Here is a 21,220-nt window from a genome sequence, read left to right on the forward strand (position 1 = left end):
CTGCCCTTCTAGCTCTCTCAAAGCACAGAAGTTGTAATGCCACAGTCAGCTGTAAGTAAATCTTCCATCCTCCAACACTCCCACCCCCCCCAGGGAAAGTATAATCATGGAGGAGAAACATAATACAAGTTATCCTCTTCCAGTTAAGAAAAAAATTATGAGTAACACCTGAAGTTGGCAAACCTTTTTGGTAAATGACCAAATAGTAATTACAGGTTTCCCCCGATTATGAAACCTTTCATAAGCTAAAACAGCATAAAGTGAAAAAGCAATTACCTTTTTCCATTAAAGCAAAAATCCTCTTTGGATTTCTTTTGGTCAGCAAAAAGAGGTACTAATGTAGGTATGTCATAAAGTGCAGTGGCATAAAGCAAACTTTTGAAAATTGGCAGGTACCTGTATTTTAGACTTTGCTGGCTGTTTAAGTCTGTTGCAATTACTCCACAGACAACACCAAATGAATGGGTGTGGCTGTCTTTCAATAAAACATTCTTTAAGAAAACTGAAAGTTGAATCATGTAATTTTCATGTATATCACAAAATACTCAGAATGTAGTTTTTTTAAAAAACATTTAAAATTATAAAAACTCTTCTTAACTTGCAGGTAGCTCATTGGTTGTACAAAAACAGGCAGCATGCAGGCTATTGTTTGCCTCTATATTAGACCATGGGTTTGGGAAAATCTTAGGGAACTCAGATCAGTCATCCAATTTTGTCATCGAAGGATACCTAGACTCTTTTTCAGGAAAGCCTATTTTTCTTTATTTTCCTGTCAAGATTAATTCCTTTGTAAAGACCCAAGGAAACTAATACCCTAATCTGGTTTGGATTGGAGGCATTTACCCATCATAACATCACAATACACATAAGCAAACAAGGGCATGTCATCAACACTGTTGGCTACAAGGAAGAAAGTTCCTATGTTCCCATGTCTCTGCATAATTACCCATAAAAGTAGAGCAGGGGTTGGCAATATGGCCCACTGCAAAAATAGTCTGCCAACCCCTGAACTAGGGGCTGCCCTGACATAAACCATCTCATGTGAAAGCAGGCTTCATACTACAATTTAAGATCCTCTAGACTTTACCCACCACCAAGCCCGACATTATCCTCAAAGTAAAACAATCTTTATTCCTATTTTCCACAACTACTAAAAAGCTAGCACTACCACAACAAACAAAAAAACACGGAGGCCTTCTATGATCTCAGATTGTTTTCAGGTAATACTCTGATTCAAATATCTTTGTAAGTGAAGAACAAAATAAACATATTAACATCTATTGTGCTAGGTACATCAGATAATCACATTTAATTTTCTCATCAAATTTGGAAGGCATTATGTTTTCCTCATTTAGCCCGCTTTTTTGGATGAGGAAATTAGGCTCAGAGAGATCACATAATCTGCTGTTTCATCCCAAAAGCCAGTGAGTGATACAGTTGTATCTAACCCAGATTTATCTGATTCTAAAGCCCATAATCTTTTCAGTAATCAGTGTTTCCCCAAACTTTAGTCATTTCATGTATCATTTTCATGACTCTTTTCATATCTGTCCATCACCTGTACTGTTTACTTGATACCTTTAGACTGACTCAGAGAGGCTAATACTACATTAGCCTTGTCTTCGGCAATATAACATCCAGGAAAATCATGCATTTGGTGTACGAGTTATTTATTTTTGTAATAAGTAAGATCTATTCACATTTATTAACATGAAAATTATTTTCCCTGGGCCATCTTGTACACTACACTCTGGAAAACTCTGTGCCACCCACGGTGAGCTAAAGATACCTCTTTCACAGTCCTACCTATTCCCTATCTGAGCTGCACCTCCTTTAGAAGGAAGGCCATCCATCCCTTCAGAGTAGAAGTTTCAGTTTCTTTCCAGCATTTTCACAAAGCACTGAGGATAAGAGTATGTTGGCTCTGTTGACTTAAGGTAGAGGCCAATGCCATCCTATTCCACACACTCCTCCAATACCTTCTGGGGTGTCTCACTTACTGGGTGCAAAGCACAGGGAGATGCAATCACCAGCATTCGCAGGCACAATTCCAAGCCTTACCTCAGTAAACAGGATGGGGAGGCCTAAAACATCCTGGCTCCTATATCACTTATCTTTCTTCATCCTGTGACTTCAGGCATCCTTAACAATAGGGTCCTTACCCCACCCTGTTCCCACCCATGAAGGAACTAATAAGCAATAATGAAAAGCTGTTCCAAACATATCGTTTCCTCAACAGAAGCACCTTATACTGTAGAAGCTGCTGGGTGTATTTTTAAAAGAAAAATCTTTTAAAAACTGTTTTTGTAGGTAAAATGGTAATTCAGATGATTGCCGTGAGGATGAAATATTTCGTATGTATATTTACTAGTTAGGGTTTCTCCTATCTGAATTATGATTCTTTGTCCAGCTTTCTATAGGAGTTATTTATCCCATCCAAGCATTAGCCATGGGAAGTGAGAGCTTCGGCCTTAGAATGTCACATCTGATTCTTCTAATTCCCCTATTTCTGACTTCATACCCACTAAGCAACCTATTATTGTTTATTCAGCTTCCCATGTAGGTTACTGGAAAAAAACCTGCTGGCCCTACCATGTAACATTCAGATCCCTGTGCCAGTTCTTCTTTGTAAATTAACAAACTGGTAACCAACCCCTAAATTATATGTATGTCTATTAAATGTAATTACCGTGTATAACCTAGGATAAATGGATTTGCCCTTGGTGGATGGGTAAAAGCTGGGTTCCTATCTGTACTGAATGATTGGCACTTGTTTGAAGTATATTCATCCTAAGAAGCCTTTTGGGAAACAGCTAACCAGTTGTTTCTCCAATCAGTACCACCTTGATATCACAAAAAGCTGAAACAGGAACAAGAGCTGTGCTTTTTTATAATATGAATTTTTAATCTGTTTACTTCTATCAACTATATTTTTTTAATTATAGAGATTTTGAAGATTATGGATTTTCTAGGTACATCATGTTACTTGCAAAAAATCTTTAAAAAAATCTTTCACTTACTAATGCATTAAGAAAACTTTCAAAAACTAATGTCAAAAAATTTAAAAAAACAAAAAAAAGGAAAACTAAAGTCAAATAATAAAGGTGATATTCTTGTTTTGTCCCTAAAAATGAAAATTAAATGATGAAATCTAGGGATTTGTTATTTAGTTTAATTTTACTTGAACATCTTGTTAATCTGAACGTGAACTATGCTACCTAAAAAATTTGGTACGATTAGGGTTTGCAGTACCAATTTTCTATGTGTTTTTTTTTTTTTTTTTTTTTTGTGGTATGCGGGCCTCCCTCTGCTGTGGCCTCTCCCGTTGCGGAGCACAGGCTCCGGACGCGCAGGCTCACTGGCCATGGCTCAAGGCTCACTGGCCACGGCTCACGGGCCCAGCCGCTCCGCGGCATGTGGGATCCCCCCAGACCGGGGCGCGAACCCGGTTCCCCTGCATCGGCAGGTGGACGCGCAACCACTGCGCCACCAGGGAAGCCCCCAATTTTCTATGTTTTGAAAAAAAATTTTTCCCCTCAAATATAAAACCAATGCATGAACATTACAAATAATTTAAATCTTCTAGATATTTAACCTAGAAAATAAAAGCATCCCATAATTTTGTCCTTATACAGTTAAGATTATAATCCTCCATTTTTTAAAAAAATGTACTGATTTTTTTCCCTTTTTCCCCTTGTTTATAAGAATGTGGTCATATTCTGTATGTTTTCCAATTTGCTTTTTTCATGTGAAACAAGGTCAATTCCTATCTTTTTATTTTAAAGACTATATAATACAAATGAACTATGTTTTACTTAATTAGGCTTCTATTGATAGACATTTCGGTTGTTTCCAGTTTTATCCAATACAAACCAATTGAAAATAACCATCCTATGTATGTTATTGTACACTTTTATGAGTACATTTAGGGTGGATTCCTAGATCTGGTACTGCTGGGGCAAAGGGCACGAACAATCTAAACTGCCTCTCCAAATTGACCCCATTATAAGATCTCTTTCCCCAAACTGTGTAAGTATGCATATCATCTAAACTTCATCTCATAGTTGGGGGAAAAAAAAAAAGAGAAGTAATTGTTGCTTGCTTTCTTTATTAGTAAGGACTGGCAACTTCTCATATGGTTACCAAACATTTATTTTGTGTTTGTGTGTGTGTGTGTGTGTGTGTGTGTGTGTGTGTGTGTATGTACTGCCTTCTTCATGTCCTTTGCTTTTTTTAATGTTCTTTACCATCTTGCTGAATCCTAAAAACTCTATGTACATTGGCACTACTAGCCATTTATCTGCTAAGAATGCAAATATTTTCCCCATTAGCTGTATGTATTTTAATTCAATTTATGGCATTTTCAACATGTAGTACTTTCAATTTCTATGTAGTCAAAAATTTCAATTTATTTTATTGTTTCTGGGTTTCGTGTCCTGCTTAACACAGTCCTTCAAATCTCAAGGTGGTATCCATATGATCCTATGTTTTTTCTTTAATATTTCTAGGATTTTATTTTTCACAATATTTAATCCTCCTAGGATGTATTTTGGTCTAAAGAGCAAAGAAGATATTACTCTTGCCTTTCCTTTCCCAGACAGCTAGCCAATTATCTCAATACTACCCATTTTCCACTACTCTGATATGTCATCTTTGTTATCTATCAAATCCTTGTGTATCCTTATGTTTGTTTTGGGGCTGTTTTTCCACTGTTCTACTTATGTGCTTCCATATCTACATTGTGTGGTTTTAATCATTAGAGTTTACAGTCATTCCCTGGGTATTCATGGGGGACTGGTTCCAGGAGCCCCCGATGCTGAATATCCTTATATAAAATGGTAATACAATGACTGTAGTGGAAATTTCAATCAACAGTTGGTCCTCTGAGAATATGGAGGACATTTACATAAGGGAGAAAATAAACCAATACTTGCTGTTTTTATGCAAAAAAATGAATAAAATTGATGGTGGGCATGTCTGTGATGTATACCTTTTTGATATTGCTTTGAATTGTGAACTATGTATTAAATGCCAAAAAATTTTTTTTAAAAATACTGTTATCTTTAGTAAGTATTCTGGAAATCAACAGTGCCAGTAATCTGGCACTATTCTTCTTTTTCAGAATTTTTCTGGCTAAAAATTGCTCTTTTTAAATATCAAAATACTGTCTCAGACACACTAGTATTTCACATGGCAGTCAGCAGCTTTGTTCACATTCCCTGAATTCTCTTCCCACTTTTTCTCTGTCTCCCCTAACCCTATGCCTGACTGTCCTCACTTCAAGAGCACTTCAACGCTCCCTTTGTTTACTATTTAGGACCTGCAACTCTATCCCCTGTAATTCTAATCTACAATTATTGTGTAATTCCTTTTTATCCCCCTAACAAATCTTAAAATCTACTCAGTTACCCATGTAAGAATTACCATAAAGACTTTTCATCAAATCTGGAATGACTTGCAATCCAATACAGGTCTTGAGACAGTTTTACCTACAGTCACGATATTCTGGCCCTTGGACCACCTAGCCTTAAGACTCAAATGATTAAGGACATAACCAGTTTAAACTTACCCCTTCCTCTCTTGATGCCAAATATAATTTCTTGAAGGAACTATACAAATTAAAACTCCCTATCAACTCTCTGCTTCCCATCACAGTCATTAATGTGGGCTTTGCTTTCTCAAGCTTTCCTAGTGGCCTCTCCTTGGAAACAGTCATTTCAGCTAGAAGAGGGAGTTACTTTCAAACACTGGGACATAATTTTTCCATTTGTAAGAAGCATAAGCACTGCTTTTAGGTCTTTGTTTTACTTCATATCTAAAATAATGTCCAGGGCTTCCCTGGTGGTGCAGTGGTTGGGGGTCCGCCTGCCGATGCGGGGGGCGTGGGTTCGTGCCCCGGTCCGGGAGGATCCCGCGTGCCACGGAGCGGCTGGGCCCGTGAGCCATGGCCGCTGAGCCTGCACGTCCAGAGCCTGTGCTCCGCAACGGGAGAGGCCACAACAGTGAGAGGCCCGCGTACCGAAAATAAATAAATAAATAAATAAATCACTTCCGTAATCACATTTCAAGCTCTCAACACTCACATATGGCCAGTGGCTATCATACTGTGGATGGTGATGCAGCTGGAGAATATTTCCATCCTGGTAGAAAGTTCTAAAGAATACTGCTGACGTAGAGAACCAAAAACCACAAGCCAGCACAACTGTGCTTCCTGAGTGTAAGTGATGAGAGCATAAAATATTATGGAAGTTGATTCAGCTAATATGGAGGCTAAGTGTGTTTCCTTTCTTTCCCTCCTCCTCATGTTTAATTTCCCCAAAACTAGGTATTTGTGTTGATGAGGAAGACAGTCCCACACAGGGTAGAACATTCATTATTTGGTCAGAGCTGTTCAAGTAGATAAAATAGCTCCTCACGTAACTTTTGGTATAAATCATATGAACACAATTACTAAGAACTTTTCTTAAGGTCAGCATCTTTATAAGTCTTCCCTCTTACCTAGGAGCAACGCTGTGTTACTAGATCTCCTGGATATTTCCCCACACTTGATCATTGCCACTGCTAGGTTTTAGCTTTTTACCAAGTGCCACAACCCAATTATATAATCATGAAATGGCCGATCTGAACATATCCTCACCCTCCCACCCCCTAATCTTCAGCCACATATATATAAAACTAGCTAATGATAACCGGTGGAAGGAACACCCTTTCAAATCTGAAGACACTGTAATCACTTACCAATAAGATGGTTTTTCTGAAGAGGAATTATCCCTGACAGTTGTTACCACTTCATTCTTCTTGGATAACAAAACCTAAGGTACGTTCACATCTTTCGCCCTATCTATAGTGGACCAAAACCTTTTCCACAGGAGGGAAGGGGTTGTGACTGAGAAGGAGCACAAGGGGGAACTTCTAGGATACGGTAATGTTGTATTTCTTGACCTGGGTGGTGGTTCCATGAGTATTTCACTTCCCATGCTCTGAAACAAAACTACAGTACACTGGAGAGGATCCTGGGCCATCCCTAAAGACAACAGATTCACAAGGCACACAGAGCCTGAGAACTCTGGAGGTCCTGAGATAAGGGACATCTGGAAGGCTACTTATCTTCTAAAGACTTATCAGCTGGAAAAAGTCACCCAAAGGGAGCAGTCCTCTAAGAGCTCTCAGGCACATCCTCAGCGAGACAATATTACATAAACATAATTCAAGGTTTCCCCCCCTTCATAATTCACTGATTGTTTTTTCTATTTCTCGTATCTTCCTTTTCAAGTTTCCCTTCTCACTCACCCCTCTATTTTATGAGACTTACCTCCTAATTTACTCATATATGCACCTCTGCTTCACCCTGGCAAGTCCACTCGGCTTGCTCCCGGTGTTGCCAGCTGGCACTACTGATCTCATCTTACCCTCAGATCAGGGCTGGGGAAGTCCATCTCTAAGCCTGCCTCCCTAAGCAGAGCAGTTTTTGGTTTTTGTTTTTACATTGTGCTGGGCAGATGGAGGAGGACTTGGGCTTCTATGTACGAAAGTGATCAGCCCTACTCCACACTCCTTTATAAGCCAGCTGAAACTCTGGGAAGAACTATTCAATGGAAACCAGTAAGTTGGTGTTTTCTTAATAAACATAAAAATGTTCCCGAGAATAATTAATATTTTTAAACATTCACTTTAAAAAAGAAAAAAAAGGATTGGCTCATTTTTTTCCTCCCCTTCCTGAATGGCTACGGGCTTAAAATAATTCAGTGGAATTTACTGCTCATCTTTTATACTTACTCAGCTTAACTAATGTTTCAGTAAATTTTTCACAGTTGATTGCAACTCGGCATAATAGATGGATGAATTGATGATAAGAAAAGAAGTAGTCTAGCAGCATACGATCATAAACGTCATCTTTGCCCTGAAGGTTAAAGATGATAAAATGGTTGCACTTAAATTGTATAATAAAGAGCATATTTTGTGCAAATGTAATAAGTTTAACTAAAAAGCTGATTAAATATTTAAATTCTATAAGAACCTAGTTTTAAATTCCAAGTTTCTGTTAATGTTATTAAGATCTTAATTGTCACAAGTTTATTTTCAGTGTGCAAATGCCTTCAATTAAAATTACCCCTTATTTCTATATACTTTAATAGAGTAAAATTACTGTAGGATTTTAAAATGTGACACTTGAGCTCTATAGACATATCATCAAGAAGAGTGAATTAAATTTGATTTTTGAAATAGAGTCCAAATAATTTCTGTAATGGTTACTACAGTGTTAATTATTTTAAATATTTTATAAGAACTTCTTAAATGTAGTTAAGATCTAAAGACAGTGGGCAAGGGAGAATGTGAATAAAGTGGGGTGAGGAAAGATAAAGTGGAAAAATTGTTTAGAAAAGTGTTGGAACTGAGATAAATTATCCTGTGTCAATGTACCTTCTCTCTATAATTTAGAATTAGCATTATTTTAGAGTTAAGTATTAGAGAACAAGAACTAGGCTACAAATGATGATAAATCTATCAATCAGTGATAATTAGGCTTAGGTCAAAGGATTATAATTAGAGGGCAGTAAAAGAAGTCATTGATTATATGGCGAAATATAAACAATAGTAAGTACCTAACTTGACCTTTCAGATTTAGATATATGACCCATTTATAATTTAGCCTAGTGACAAATACTAATGAGACTGTTAGGATATTTTTTAAGGGGGAAAAAAACTTACTACTTGTGCTTATTGTTGATTTTGCAAATATTCAACCAACATTTCAGAGCAGGAAAAAGTCCAAATGAGTCTAATCTTCTTAGGATCCACAAAATGATCATTTAAGTCTAATATACTCATAACTGCCAGAGGGGAATTTCAAATTACTGTGTACTAGAAAAACATGGTTTTCCTGGCATCCCAACATACCTTACTGGTTTCCACCATTGTGGGCAAGAGGCACATATTGAGTTCAGGGCGCGGAGGCCGAATATTGCTTTTCCCTCCTATTAGCTTGGTATTTTCTCGACAAGGGAAATAAGGTCCAAGAGACACTAAGACATTAAAAGTGTACAATAAGAATAAATGGAAAAAATAAATCTCCATGTTTCAGTGTGCAGAAAGATTAAATGCCAACCATGTTCAGTACCGTGCTAGATGAATACATACTTGGTATATTACTGTGATGGTAAGTACAATGGTTGTGTTGTAGAAATGGAACCAGAGTATGAAGAAAGTCATGGGGACTCAAAAGCACAAGTTCCTTGAGGACATCTGAAAATAAAAACACAATTTGGGTATTAAAAAATTGGCGTATGTTACCTGCTACTTTCAAACTCACAAATCCTATTGGGGTGACTGACTGCAGTCTGGCAGCTAAAAAGTTTTAGAGTCTAAAACTGTTTTAGCACTTAATTCTGGGAGAAATTCTGTCTGATGCTTAATCAAATCTGGATCAGCAGAGTTACTAAACAATAGGGCATCATTTAGAAACCAAAGTTTAAAACTATTAAGAGAAGCATCATGGAGAAGTACACTGAGGGAAATATTTAATGCATACTGATTATGTATCTTTATAAAATCAACCAAAGCAACTTATAAATCTAAGGTTCAAAATTCTTTGGATCTGAGAATCCTTAATCTACTTTTTATGTTTCATGATCCTAGCTGGACTGATTCTCATCCTGTAATTACATAGGAGTAAAGCTCATGATGATAGGCTACTGGCAGAGTTTCTGGCAATTAGAGGTTACTGCTATGCACCCCTCCCCTCTTTTTTTTTTTTTTTTTTGGCCACGCTGCACAGCCTGTGGGATCTCAGTTCCCTGACCAGGGGTCGAACCCGTGCCCCCTGCAGTGGAAGTGCAGAGTCTTAACCACTGGACTGCCACGGAAGTCCTGCACTCTTCCCCTCTTAATGGAGAAGTGTAGGCCTGTAATTCTACAGAACATCAGGCCAACACCTGCCAAGACTGACTACTTCTACATGACAGTTATACATGTCATTTTGAGAAATTGTAAATAAGTAGCTATAGTCTCTAAAGATTATTTAAATGGCTTCCAAGGCAGTAAAAAATTCAATATGAATTTAAAACAAGGGGGTCCTTTAACAGACACAAATTATCATTATAAATATGTAATTAGTAAAAATATAAAATACTCAGGAGTCTAAGAACAGCTACTAGGAAGTATCTTCAGGCAAAAGAACTCACAGGCAAATAATCACCCCCACTCTTTACAATGTCAGTTCTAATCTGTAAACATCTGCATGATTCTACCTTGTTTAAATAGGATCAGAAGATTTCAGAGCTGTAAGAGATCTAGAGATAACCTTAGGTCAGCAAGCCCATATATAAAGTGACCTGCCTATAATGACATAGTTAATTAATGATATGTTAAGAAAGAGACCTCGATTTTCTTAGGATCTGCTGGCCAGTGTAAGTCACACATAGGAAGTACAAATGTCTTCCAAACCCTACAGACCTAACATTACATCTTACATATACACACACAATCCCACAAAAATGTTCTTCCACTAGGTTTTTACACAGCTATATTTTCCAAGTAACTTACCTACACAGGCATTTCTAAGTTCTGGAGGGCTATAGGAATTAAGAAGAGTTAACAGTTTATGGGCAAATTCAATTCGCTCCTGCCACTGGATTAATGCTTGTTTCACATCTGCAAACACAAAAGCATATGTAAATATGCCATTTGAGATCAAACTTCCTCACAATTATTTTCTGTTGTAAACTACAGAATGCTTACACTAAGAAATCCAAATTAATTACATAAACATCTTTGGTGAAAGCTAAGTGATTATTTTCATTAGATGGCTACTATTGTTAAACCTACTGTATTTCTTAAAAGCACATATTTTAAGTGATGATATGCCCCATTTTCTAGGAATTTATATGCATTTCAAAGTTCACACTACTTTATAGGGACATAAGAGATGTCTGTTTTATAGTTATTTCTCTTGAAAATAAATGATTTAACCTAAGCCATGGAAGTTTCCAGCCGGAGGAACTTCACAAATACTCATGTTGTTACTGTGCTTAGAAGTATTTTCCAATCTCCTAAATCTTGACACTTATAGCATGCTTGCCTATTTTTCAGGCAGAGATAAAGAAAACAGACAAAAACATTCCAGTTTTACACCAAGAGGTCATGATAAACATTTTCCTAATGGTTAGCTAACATCAGCCCCGTTTTCTGTACATAAATTAGAGAAGACAAATTCTCTGAAGCATGTGGTTTAAAAGTCTTATTTCACTCTTTAATTGTTAAACTAATAAAAATAAGAAGTAGGATTAATCAAACCTTTTCTCTGAAGATATGGGCGAGTAGATTTCAAAACTGAAAGGAATATTGACAGAAGTTCTACTAAGTCTCCAGTCACGTGGCAAGCTGTGGCTTCATGGTACATCATGTGCAGTGTGTTGAAAGACTACAAGTGATTTAAAAAAATGAAAAATTTCATTTCACTTTTACTTTATTGAGCCACAAAATGGTACTGCTCATCCTCTATGACAGATGTTTTCAGACTAAGACTATGTTGTGTGCATATCTGCACAAAGCAAATGTATCTGCTTTCTATATCTACAAGTCAAATTCTCCCATTCAGCTCTTTTAAAATACAAAATAGTCCTCACTTTCACAGTGTGATATTTTGTGTTTACATTTTACTTTGAGGGAATAATTTATTTAACCTGATTTTTTTTTTTTTTTTTTGGTTACTGTTTGCTCTAAGCACATATCTCTAAGACTGCAAGCTTTAGAGATTACAAAGCAGCAGCAACAACAGGAAGACTGGGGAGAATAGGTGACTGCTTTAACTAACTTTCCAGGGTTTCTATGAAAGACAGTGGTGAAATAGCTGTCAGTCATACTGAAAATAGTAGGTCTGAAAGAGGTAGAAGAACTCCAAAAGGTAGGAATTCCTTTAATCATATTGGCTTGTTAAATCTTTTGATTCCTTTAATGGTACTAGCTTAATGAAATCCTTAGTTTTTTCCTATTTCATTTTACACCAATGCATCTTCTTTCTAATCCTCTCAAATCAGTCCCCCATAGCCTATGTACTATTCGCAATTCACAGCTGAAAATTCATAACCTAGAATCTGTGGCAGTACATAATCTGAACAATGTACTTGTATGGCATTTAACCTGTAAGCTGTGAGGACAGGAACCATGTCTGTCTTGTTCACTGCTGTATCCCCAGTGCCTAGCACAATGCCTGGCACAGAGCAGACATTCAAACATCTGTTGAATGAAAGAATGAAATTCTCACTACTCCTCTTCACATACTTTTGTTTTAGCCAAACAGAAATATTTGGTATTTGTCGAATACAACCAATACCTTCTTGCCTTTGTGCTGATTAAGTCATTTATCTAAATGATTTCCCACTTATCTCTGCAAGTCCAAATTCTTCAAAGTGCAGTTTCACATGCTGTATTCCTATTCTATAATACCATTAACTGAACTATCCTACCTCTTAATTTTCATGGTGCCCTTGGCATGTACTTTCATCTTACCTCCATTATTAGACTAAAGGGTACTATGCACCTCTGTGGACTTAAAATCATCTCACAGTTGTGGATTTTCAATAATCATGGGAAAAATTAACAGCTGATTGTAACCACCTGTAACAATCTCACTAGCTTCCTCTGACGAGGAACTGTGTCAAATAAGCACACTCTTGAGAAATTATGTGTGTCCTCAATTAAATCCTACAGATTTCATCCATTTCTAGTCTTACAAATGAATTTAATAAAACTAGTTTATTTCAAGTGTTCTAAATACAAACTGAGGGGAAAAGTACGTAATTACTATGGAAAAAGAAAACAGCACCCAAAAACTGTGACCCAATTCTTCTTGGAATGTAAATTAGCATTTACTGATCTGCATATTTAAAATCCAGACACCTGTAAAACAGTTTACAATAAACTTTAAATATCCACAAAACAAGAAGTTTGGGTGAGAACATTAAATTAAAATAAATCTATAGTAAAACGCAATAAAGTATTTACCTCAGTCATCAGGATCAACCCTCGATTAAATACAACAAGAAGTCTGTCTTCATCAGATTCTAATAGTATTCTGAAGGCACTAGAAAACAGAGTCCAGTTTGAGAACTCTGAATCTGAACAGAACACTTAGGTGATTAAAAAAAAATAGAAGTAAATTGTCATTTAGGTTCTCTACTTTCTTACCTACGAAAAAGAGACAGCTACATCTAGTTCTTAGTAATATAATAAAAGATAATATTAAATAAGAAACCCTCAATGCAACTTAGAGAAAAGTTATGTCTACTAGTATTACACTGGTCAGCTCTTAATTATCCACAATGGTAGAAGAGAGGTGCTGACAGGAATATTTTTAAAGTTTCAGTAGAAACAATGTTTCTTTTTATAATGGGTTTATCTTCTACATTAAGTTCCAGATAACAATAAAATACACTTGGTGTTATTGAAGCACTCATCAGCTAGTTACTGAGAAGAACAGGAGGGGAAAAAAAACCCCAAAACATATGTTGGCCTTGAAAATAATCTACATAATAATCAACCAAAACTAGCTGTATTACTCTTGTTAATCGACTTTATTTCATTATTAGGTACTGGAAACTGCTATTATATAGTACAACTGGAAATCCTTCTACTTTAATGAGATGTTTTCTTTCATTTTTTTAAAAAAATAATCAGGAAAGCTCCAAATCTTCTTTTGAAAATAAAATAAGCTTTAAGCAGTAAACCTTGGGAAAACAATGTTTCAAAATTAATGCCAAAATTTTAAGAGTTCCTTTAAAGAGTCCTGGCAAAAGCAGTTAATTTCATTTTGTATACTAATAAACAATCAAATTTTAAAGTTTTCTGAAGAAGATAATCTTAAATAACCTTATCTTGGGTTGACTAGCTTAAGATACTAAAGTGTTCAAGAAAGTATTGCCAAAAAATGTGGGCCTAATAAAAGACATCAGCCCCAAGTCTTAGATTTAATATACAGAAATTAACCTAGAATTAATTTCTACAGTTAAAGGAAATTAAGTGTATTTTGTAGCAGTTCCTTTATAGTCATTCAATAACTTCTGTAGCTCTGAACAATTAACTGTAAAGATCATATTTTGGTATTTTGGCAAATTCCTACAGTTAAAAAAGATAGATCTGGGCTAACTAAAATGAGAAACATATTAACAATGAAACTTATCCAAAGATGGAGTAAGCTATTTCTGGAGACCTCTAGACCTGAACTGTCCAAGCATACGTTAGAATGAGTTGCCACAGAGAGGAGGATTTAAGCTTTATGTGGAAGATGGTACATTAAGGTTCCTTCCAACCCTAAAATTCTATGATTCTGATAAAACACACATAGATAATCCAAAACCTAATCAAAATAAAAACTATTCAAAAGTAGCTAATTAACTCTCAAAATATAAATTCCTCCAAGGTGTCTAAAGGTTTAAATGCTTTCCCAATAACCTTAAAGTGGTAAACTTTCAGTTATAAACAATTTAGATTATTCCTCTTTAAATGTCAAGATGATGGTCCCCATCCCTTCACTTGTAAAAACAAAACAAACAAAAAACACCAGAAAATATCTTTTTACCTTATTAAAGTAGTCCAGCAGGAGCGGCCGTCTAAGCAACGTAAGTAACAACTTATGGTTGTTTTCTTAAACTGTTTAATATCTTCCAATTCTTCTTCTCTCATATCTGGCCTCTGAGCTATGAACAGCTGCATCAGGTTAAATAGTTCTTCTACTGCCTGAAAAGGGCAAATAAGCATTATGATGATCTATCTGCTTCTCATTTCTAAGTGTTATGCTCATTAGCCAGTTCTTAAAATTACACAAATTAAGTTAGATTGCAGTACCATCCAAGAATAGTTATAAAATTAGCAGTGGATTCTATTTTTAAAATGTAATACATTATTCACTAAAAGAAAATAATCTTAAAATAGAATTTCCAGATTAAAAACTACTACTAAATTCAACTTGTTCAACTTTAGTCTTAAAACTGTTTAAATTACTAGTTTTATAATGTCAAATGTATGTTCCACAGATGGTATGCCCATCCTTTGCCCCCCTTTTCTATATAGTAAATGAGAAATTATTATTTTGTCACAAAGATTTTATACTCCTCTATTACACCTGAATTAATACTGTTTTTGAGAAAATCCTTTGTGCCAGCATTTGGAATGATCTTTCTAGACTGACAGATGATCCAGCTCAAGATGGATGAAATGTGGGAACTAATATTTTAGTAAAATCACTAGCTGTGGTTTTATAAACTCATTTACTCATGGGCATGTTAGGAAAGGGCTGTTCTTCTAACACATACTTATCAAAGACCTGAAACCCCCAACCTTCATATTTTTCATGGCAAAAATTGATTTAAGCACAATTTTCACGAAAAATCTCTGATAAGTTCTAAAATAAAGATGTTACATTTCATTGATGCCTAACAACATTAGGGGATAAATATTCTAACTCACCCAGCACTCATCAAAGGTATATTTAACTTACAGACGTCATGTTTAGTAACTAAATTGGAGATTATTTATGTGAATGAGATAGAGAAAAATCCACTGAATCTTAATAAATTCTGTCCTAACTCCTTCTAAGTTGGGCAGACTCATTCTCCTTCCGTATTCTTATAACCTTGGCTTTGAACCTCTTTTGGTACTTAACATAGTCACTTTCTTTCCTTTATTATAGGCATTCTAACTTTCTTAACAGGAAATAAGGTTATTCTTTCTGGGTGAGAAATAACAATTCACTACATTATGTCAAAAGGACAGTTAATGTCCTTTCTTCCTTCAACAGGAAAAAGAAGTGTAGCACACAATTCAAGGATGCCAATACTTAAAATACCCTTTTTATTGTAGTCATTTGACTGAGCTCTTAAGTAAATGCTGAATGTCTTGAAAATGTCTTGAAAAAGTTCCTTCTCCTATACTCCCCTTAAAATAAGCAAAAAATTTTTCTTAAAAGCAGTTTTTAGCCTCTGGGTTGACAACAGCTTGGAAAAGCGTTCTGCACTCTGCTTCCAACCCCCTTCCCAGATGTATACCCTCTTGGTGTAAGCTTGAGTTTACAACAAAGAGTAAGATGCAACAATGAAAAGAAATATCCAGGAATGACAGCCTAACATGCAGAGGGGAAAATTTAAAATAAAACCTATAGTCTGCAGAGAAAAAGGGATCAGATTTAGATGGTATGTATTTGTACTCTGACAGGCCCACCTCTTAGCCATTTCATTCACTTGAACGTAGTGTGAACAAACAAAAAAACCCTAGGGAATACTACAGCTAAGATAAAATATCGTCTAGCTTACAGCTTAGCATAGCATGTAGATGTTGATAATATCTAAACAGTAAATACTCACTTCCTTAAAACTGTACCACAAAGCTGAATTTTTTCATTAGGTATATATGAAAGACTCATTAACAAAACCACAAATTAACACAGGTAAGTTCCATGAGAGATAAAATTTCAATATCAACCTAAGAAAAATTATCCACACAATCAATTTTATAACATTTTATACATGTATTCAAGAAAACAAATAAACCTTAAGTCTTTAAGAAAGAACAGTTAAAGTCAGACTGTACTCCCATATTTTGTCACTACATCCCACAACGGGAAAAACAGGTATTTCCCATCAATTTGAGGATACAGATACAAGAGTTATCATTTTACTCACTCCAGGGTATTGGCTGGCATGTGGTGTAAGATTCTTAAAGGCCCACTGAATGTTCTGGTGAGAAGCCAGTTGTCGTGTAAATGCAGGAGACTGTTCACAGCAGAGCCTCAGAATGCCGTAGTAGGCAGGCAGCATCCCACGGTTAAAAAGCACCACATCCTGATCATCATGGTCAGCAAGGATGTAATTGAAGGCAATGTTCTTGGTTACCACTGGGTTCTGAACAATAAGGCGGATATTCTCTGGACAGTCAGCACACACATTGTACCAAAATGAAAGCAAAGCCTGTTTATTGTGATTTGTAGCTATTGCTGGCTCAGAAAGTTTAGGCTGGAAAAGGTTCCACAAATCCATGAAATATGTGGAAAACATCAGCTTCTCAGTTTTGGAAATTAAACAGTAAGTCATAAAGCTAAAATAGGGCACTAGCTTTGTAGTGCCATGAACAGCAGCATCAACATAAAGTTTGGCTCTTGAGAGCAAACCAAGGAGCACGTTGTAGACCTGATGTAGGACTACTGTTGTGTCTGGACTGAGTGGAAGGTCACGGGTTGGGATGTGCAAAGACCTTGTTGACCGGAACATCTGGCGGAATGAATTGCTTGGTATAAGGGACACCAGAAGATAAGCTGCAGCTATAAAATGTAAAACAAAACTGTCAGATGCTTACAAGATATAAAATAGACTGAAGAGCAGTCATTAAACACAAAGTCACTCTTCCCTTTAAAAACTGAAATGAATAAAAATTAAGGGACATGAACATCTCTTTTAAAATCTTTCTGCTCTACCACTGGTACCAGAGAAATCCCAAGGAATGACAAAAACAGACGCCTTCCATTCTGTCACTGCTATTTTTTAAGTGGTGACAACAATCTCATAAACAGAAAGTTTTAAACCTTTTTTGTTTAGCTTTCCCAAGATGTAGAATTTTCCCACTTGTTTTATCATTTTATTTCTTCTCAGGGAATAATATGGTTTAACAGGAAGAACACAGCATTTGGAGCCAGAAGACCTACATAACGCTGTCTGACATGTCAAATCATTAATTTAGGGTCTTAATTTTCCTCTTCTTTATCAATTATTACAAAATAATTCAGTATTATTTTGTAGATAATGGTAAACTTACATTATAAAGATAGAATGAGATCTATCTAAAAGCCTTTTGTATTATAAAGATTATATATATATGCCAGTTATAGAACATTAACTTTGGAAAATCTCTGAAAGTCTTCTAGGCTAACCTTGCATGCAAAGAAAGAATCCCTTCCTTCAACATACCTGGAAAATGTTATTAAGCCTATGGTATAATTCTGAGAGGATAATGACTCATTAGTTGAACCCATCTGTAAAAGGAGTTACTATTAGCAAGGCACTAAGCTAGGTACTTTGTAAATATTATCTCATTTAATCCCTCACAATCATCCTGGAGGTAGGTGATGATACACTGGAAAATCTGAATCTTAGAGAAGCAAAGACCAAGGTCACACAGATAAAAAGGGGGAGCCCAGACCTGACCTCGAGAAACGATGATGATGACAATAATGGTAACATACAAACAACAACAAGAACTGCTAACATTTATCAAATGCTTAAATTTAACACATTCTTTATGTAGTTGGTATGAGTTTTATTATCTCCACTTTTACTCAGACTTAAAACAGTAAGACTACCCCATTTTCCACAGCAAGTGGCAGAGCTGGAATTCAAACCTTGATTGTCAGACTCATGAGTTAATCGTCCTAACAACATTCACTACAGAGCCTCCTCAAGGCATCTAATGCCTTAGTATAACCCTTTTCAATACACCTACTAATTCTGTCTCCCACTCTTCTACCTATAATTTGGTAACTTCCATCATACTGCCAAAGCAAATACAGTTAGGGTTTCTAAAATTAATTGTAATCTCTTTTATGGATTGATGTCAAATTAAACTTTATTTTTGCATAATACTCCATTTCTACATATTTCATCACCTATATATTGCTCTGATTAGCCTGTTTTCAGTTAGGCTCAATTTGGTATGTGTTTCAAATATAAAAATTTGGCATGTAGGTGTCATCTTGATCAATTTTGTATAAAACTGCAATTGAGAAAATAATTTTATTAAAAAAATTATTCAGTTTAAGTTAAATACTTTTACCCCAACATTTTTTTTTGAAAAAATTTCGAACACTGTTAAAGGTTGAAAACATTCTACTAAATAATGACCCATGGACCTACCACATAAATTCTACAATTAACATTTTGTTTTGCTTTATCACATACCTAACCATCTACTTATTTCTATAAAAACTATTTGCTTTTAAGTAAAAAGTACGTTCTGCTAGGGAAAAAACCCCCACAACTTTTACATTATTTTTGTCTTTGAGAACAAACAGGGAAGTCAATGTGGAAGAACAGACCATCTTTATAAAAACTGCCTTGCTGTAACTTAAAAATTCCTGGGTCTAGAGAACTTAGAACAAATCGTCCATTTCTATATGGCAACTGAACTATTTTAAGACACCTATTCATGTCACCATTTTCTTTTCGCTAAATATTCTAAACAGTCATTCCTTAAAATTATTTTGTAGGATTTAGAAGTATTTCTCTGTAGCTTTTCTTCTATACATGTTACCCTAATTCTTACTGAGTTATACTGATTCTATTTAAATATTTGGGCCCCTATTTCAAGTTACATTATTTCAAAAGCATGTTTTCGTATTTCTATAGTCTTCACTATTATGATTTTTAAATAATGCATAACAATTTATTTCCTATCTGAACATCTACTTTTAAATTTTTCACACTTACAAATAATGCTGTTGGACATTCATATATTGGATGACTTACTTATACCAGAATCCCTGCAATGGTATTACTGAGTTGAAAAACGGAAAAAAAATTTAAGGATCTTGGTACATACTGCTAAACTGCGTTTCATAAGGGTAATATTAACTTACAGTGTCGCTGCAGTGTATGAGAATGCTATTTCTTTAGCACTACTATGAATGTTAGGTGTACCAGCTAGCTGAAACGCTTTTCTTTTTGTTTTGGTTTTTTTGTTTGTTTGTTTGGTTCAGCAAAAGTTTTTAATTGTTTTATGGTCAGAAGTCAGGACATAAATACCAACCAGCATATGTGTCAGCTCTTACAAATATCCCATTACTGTGGGGTTAACTAAACTGGCAGGAAAAAAGCCTATGAGCAGAGTACCATTGCCAATCCATGTGCACCCACCACTGAAACATGTTTTCCCCTAATAAACCTTTTATTTTAGAAGAGGTAGAACAGACAGTTCCTATACACCCTTCTCCCATTTCCCCTGTTGTTAACATTATTACCATAGTATATTTGTTGTAACTAAGGAACCAACACTGGCACATTACTATTAACTAAATTCCACACTTCAGATTTCAATAGTTTTGTCCTAATGTTCTTTTTCTGCTTCTAGGATCTCATTTAGGATACATGAGATTTAGATGTCATGTCTCCTTAAGCTCCTCTTGACTGTGACACTTTCTCAGACTTTCTTTGGAAGACCATGACAGTTTTGAGGAGTAGTGGTCAGGTATTTTTGTAGAATGTCCCTCAGATTAAGTTTATCTGATGTGTATCATGGTTAGACTCAGGTTATGGGATTTTGGGAGGAAGACCACATGATGAAGTGCCCTGTGCATCACACCATACCAAGGGCACATACTATAAACATGACTTATCAGTGACATTTTTAACCTTAATTATCTGCCTGACTTAATGTTTGTCAAGTTTCTTAAAGTTATTTTCTCTATCCCTCATACTCTACTCTTTGAAAGCAAGTCACTAAGCTCACACTCAAGGAGGTTTCCCTTTTTTGAGTGAAGATGTACATAAATTTTTTGGAATTCTTCTGTATGGGAGATTTGTCTCTTCTCCATTTCTTTGTTTATTCAATAATTCACTTATATCAGTATGGACTCATGGGTATTTATTTTATACTTTGGATTATAATTCAGTGCTATGTTAATTATTTTTTCTCTCAAATTGTTCCAGCTTTGGGCATTGGGAGCTCTTTCAGGTTGGGACTAAGTCCCTTTGACATACCCATCATTTTGTTTTTGGAGTACTTCCTTACTTTCTGGTTCTACAAGATGCTACAGGCTCATCTTGTATATTCCCTGCCCCAGTCCTACAATCAGCCATTTCTCCAAGGAGCTGTGTTTCATTTTATCGGAAATGATGTTTAAAAACATGGATCTGGGTATTCGATGTGCTTGCTGCTACTGGAGTGTCACTGATTGTATGCCCTCTCAGCAGAAAACTAGGAAATATGATCTTAATGATTAAAGTGAATGATTAAAGAATTTAAAAAATTAACTACTTTGATTTTTATTTCTTTTAATGCTATCAAAAGAAAACATACTCTGTGTTTATTTACAATCAGTTACCTATTCTGTGAAGTATCTATTTTTGGTATTTGTCCATCTGTCTTCCAAGATCTTTGTTTATTCCCTCCTGGCCTGGGTACAATAAAGATATTTAACTCCCAAAACTTCAGAGAATATGTTCTCTCAGCTTGTTTTGTGTTT

General features: G+C 35.6%; 1 protein-coding gene across 6 annotated transcripts in view; it reads right to left on the minus strand.

Annotated features, from left to right (window-relative positions):
• The window catches only part of USP34 (ubiquitin specific peptidase 34), a 246,281-nt gene that overhangs the window by 5,949 nt on the left and 219,112 nt on the right, over positions 1 to 21,220 (minus strand). For 5 of the 6 annotated variants that reach the window (XM_024133566.3, XM_024133567.3, XM_028496944.2 and 2 more), the window contains 8 exons: positions 16,674 to 17,308; positions 14,576 to 14,733; positions 13,003 to 13,081; positions 11,293 to 11,419; positions 10,543 to 10,650; positions 9,139 to 9,243; positions 8,899 to 9,023; positions 7,777 to 7,900 (listed from right to left, as the gene is read on the minus strand). In XM_024133566.3, the coding sequence (XP_023989334.1) occupies positions 7,777 to 7,900; positions 8,899 to 9,023; positions 9,139 to 9,243; positions 10,543 to 10,650; positions 11,293 to 11,419; positions 13,003 to 13,081; positions 14,576 to 14,733; positions 16,674 to 17,308 (1,461 nt within the window). The remainder of the gene's footprint in view (positions 1 to 7,776; positions 7,901 to 8,898; positions 9,024 to 9,138; positions 9,244 to 10,542; positions 10,651 to 11,292; positions 11,420 to 13,002; positions 13,082 to 14,575; positions 14,734 to 16,673; positions 17,309 to 21,220) is intronic. The other variant, XM_024133568.3, reaches the window with a different exon arrangement.

This window comes from Physeter macrocephalus, chromosome 12 (genome assembly GCF_002837175.3).
Source record: "Physeter macrocephalus isolate SW-GA chromosome 12, ASM283717v5, whole genome shotgun sequence".
NCBI classification, from domain to species: Eukaryota; Metazoa; Chordata; class Mammalia; order Artiodactyla; family Physeteridae; genus Physeter; species Physeter macrocephalus.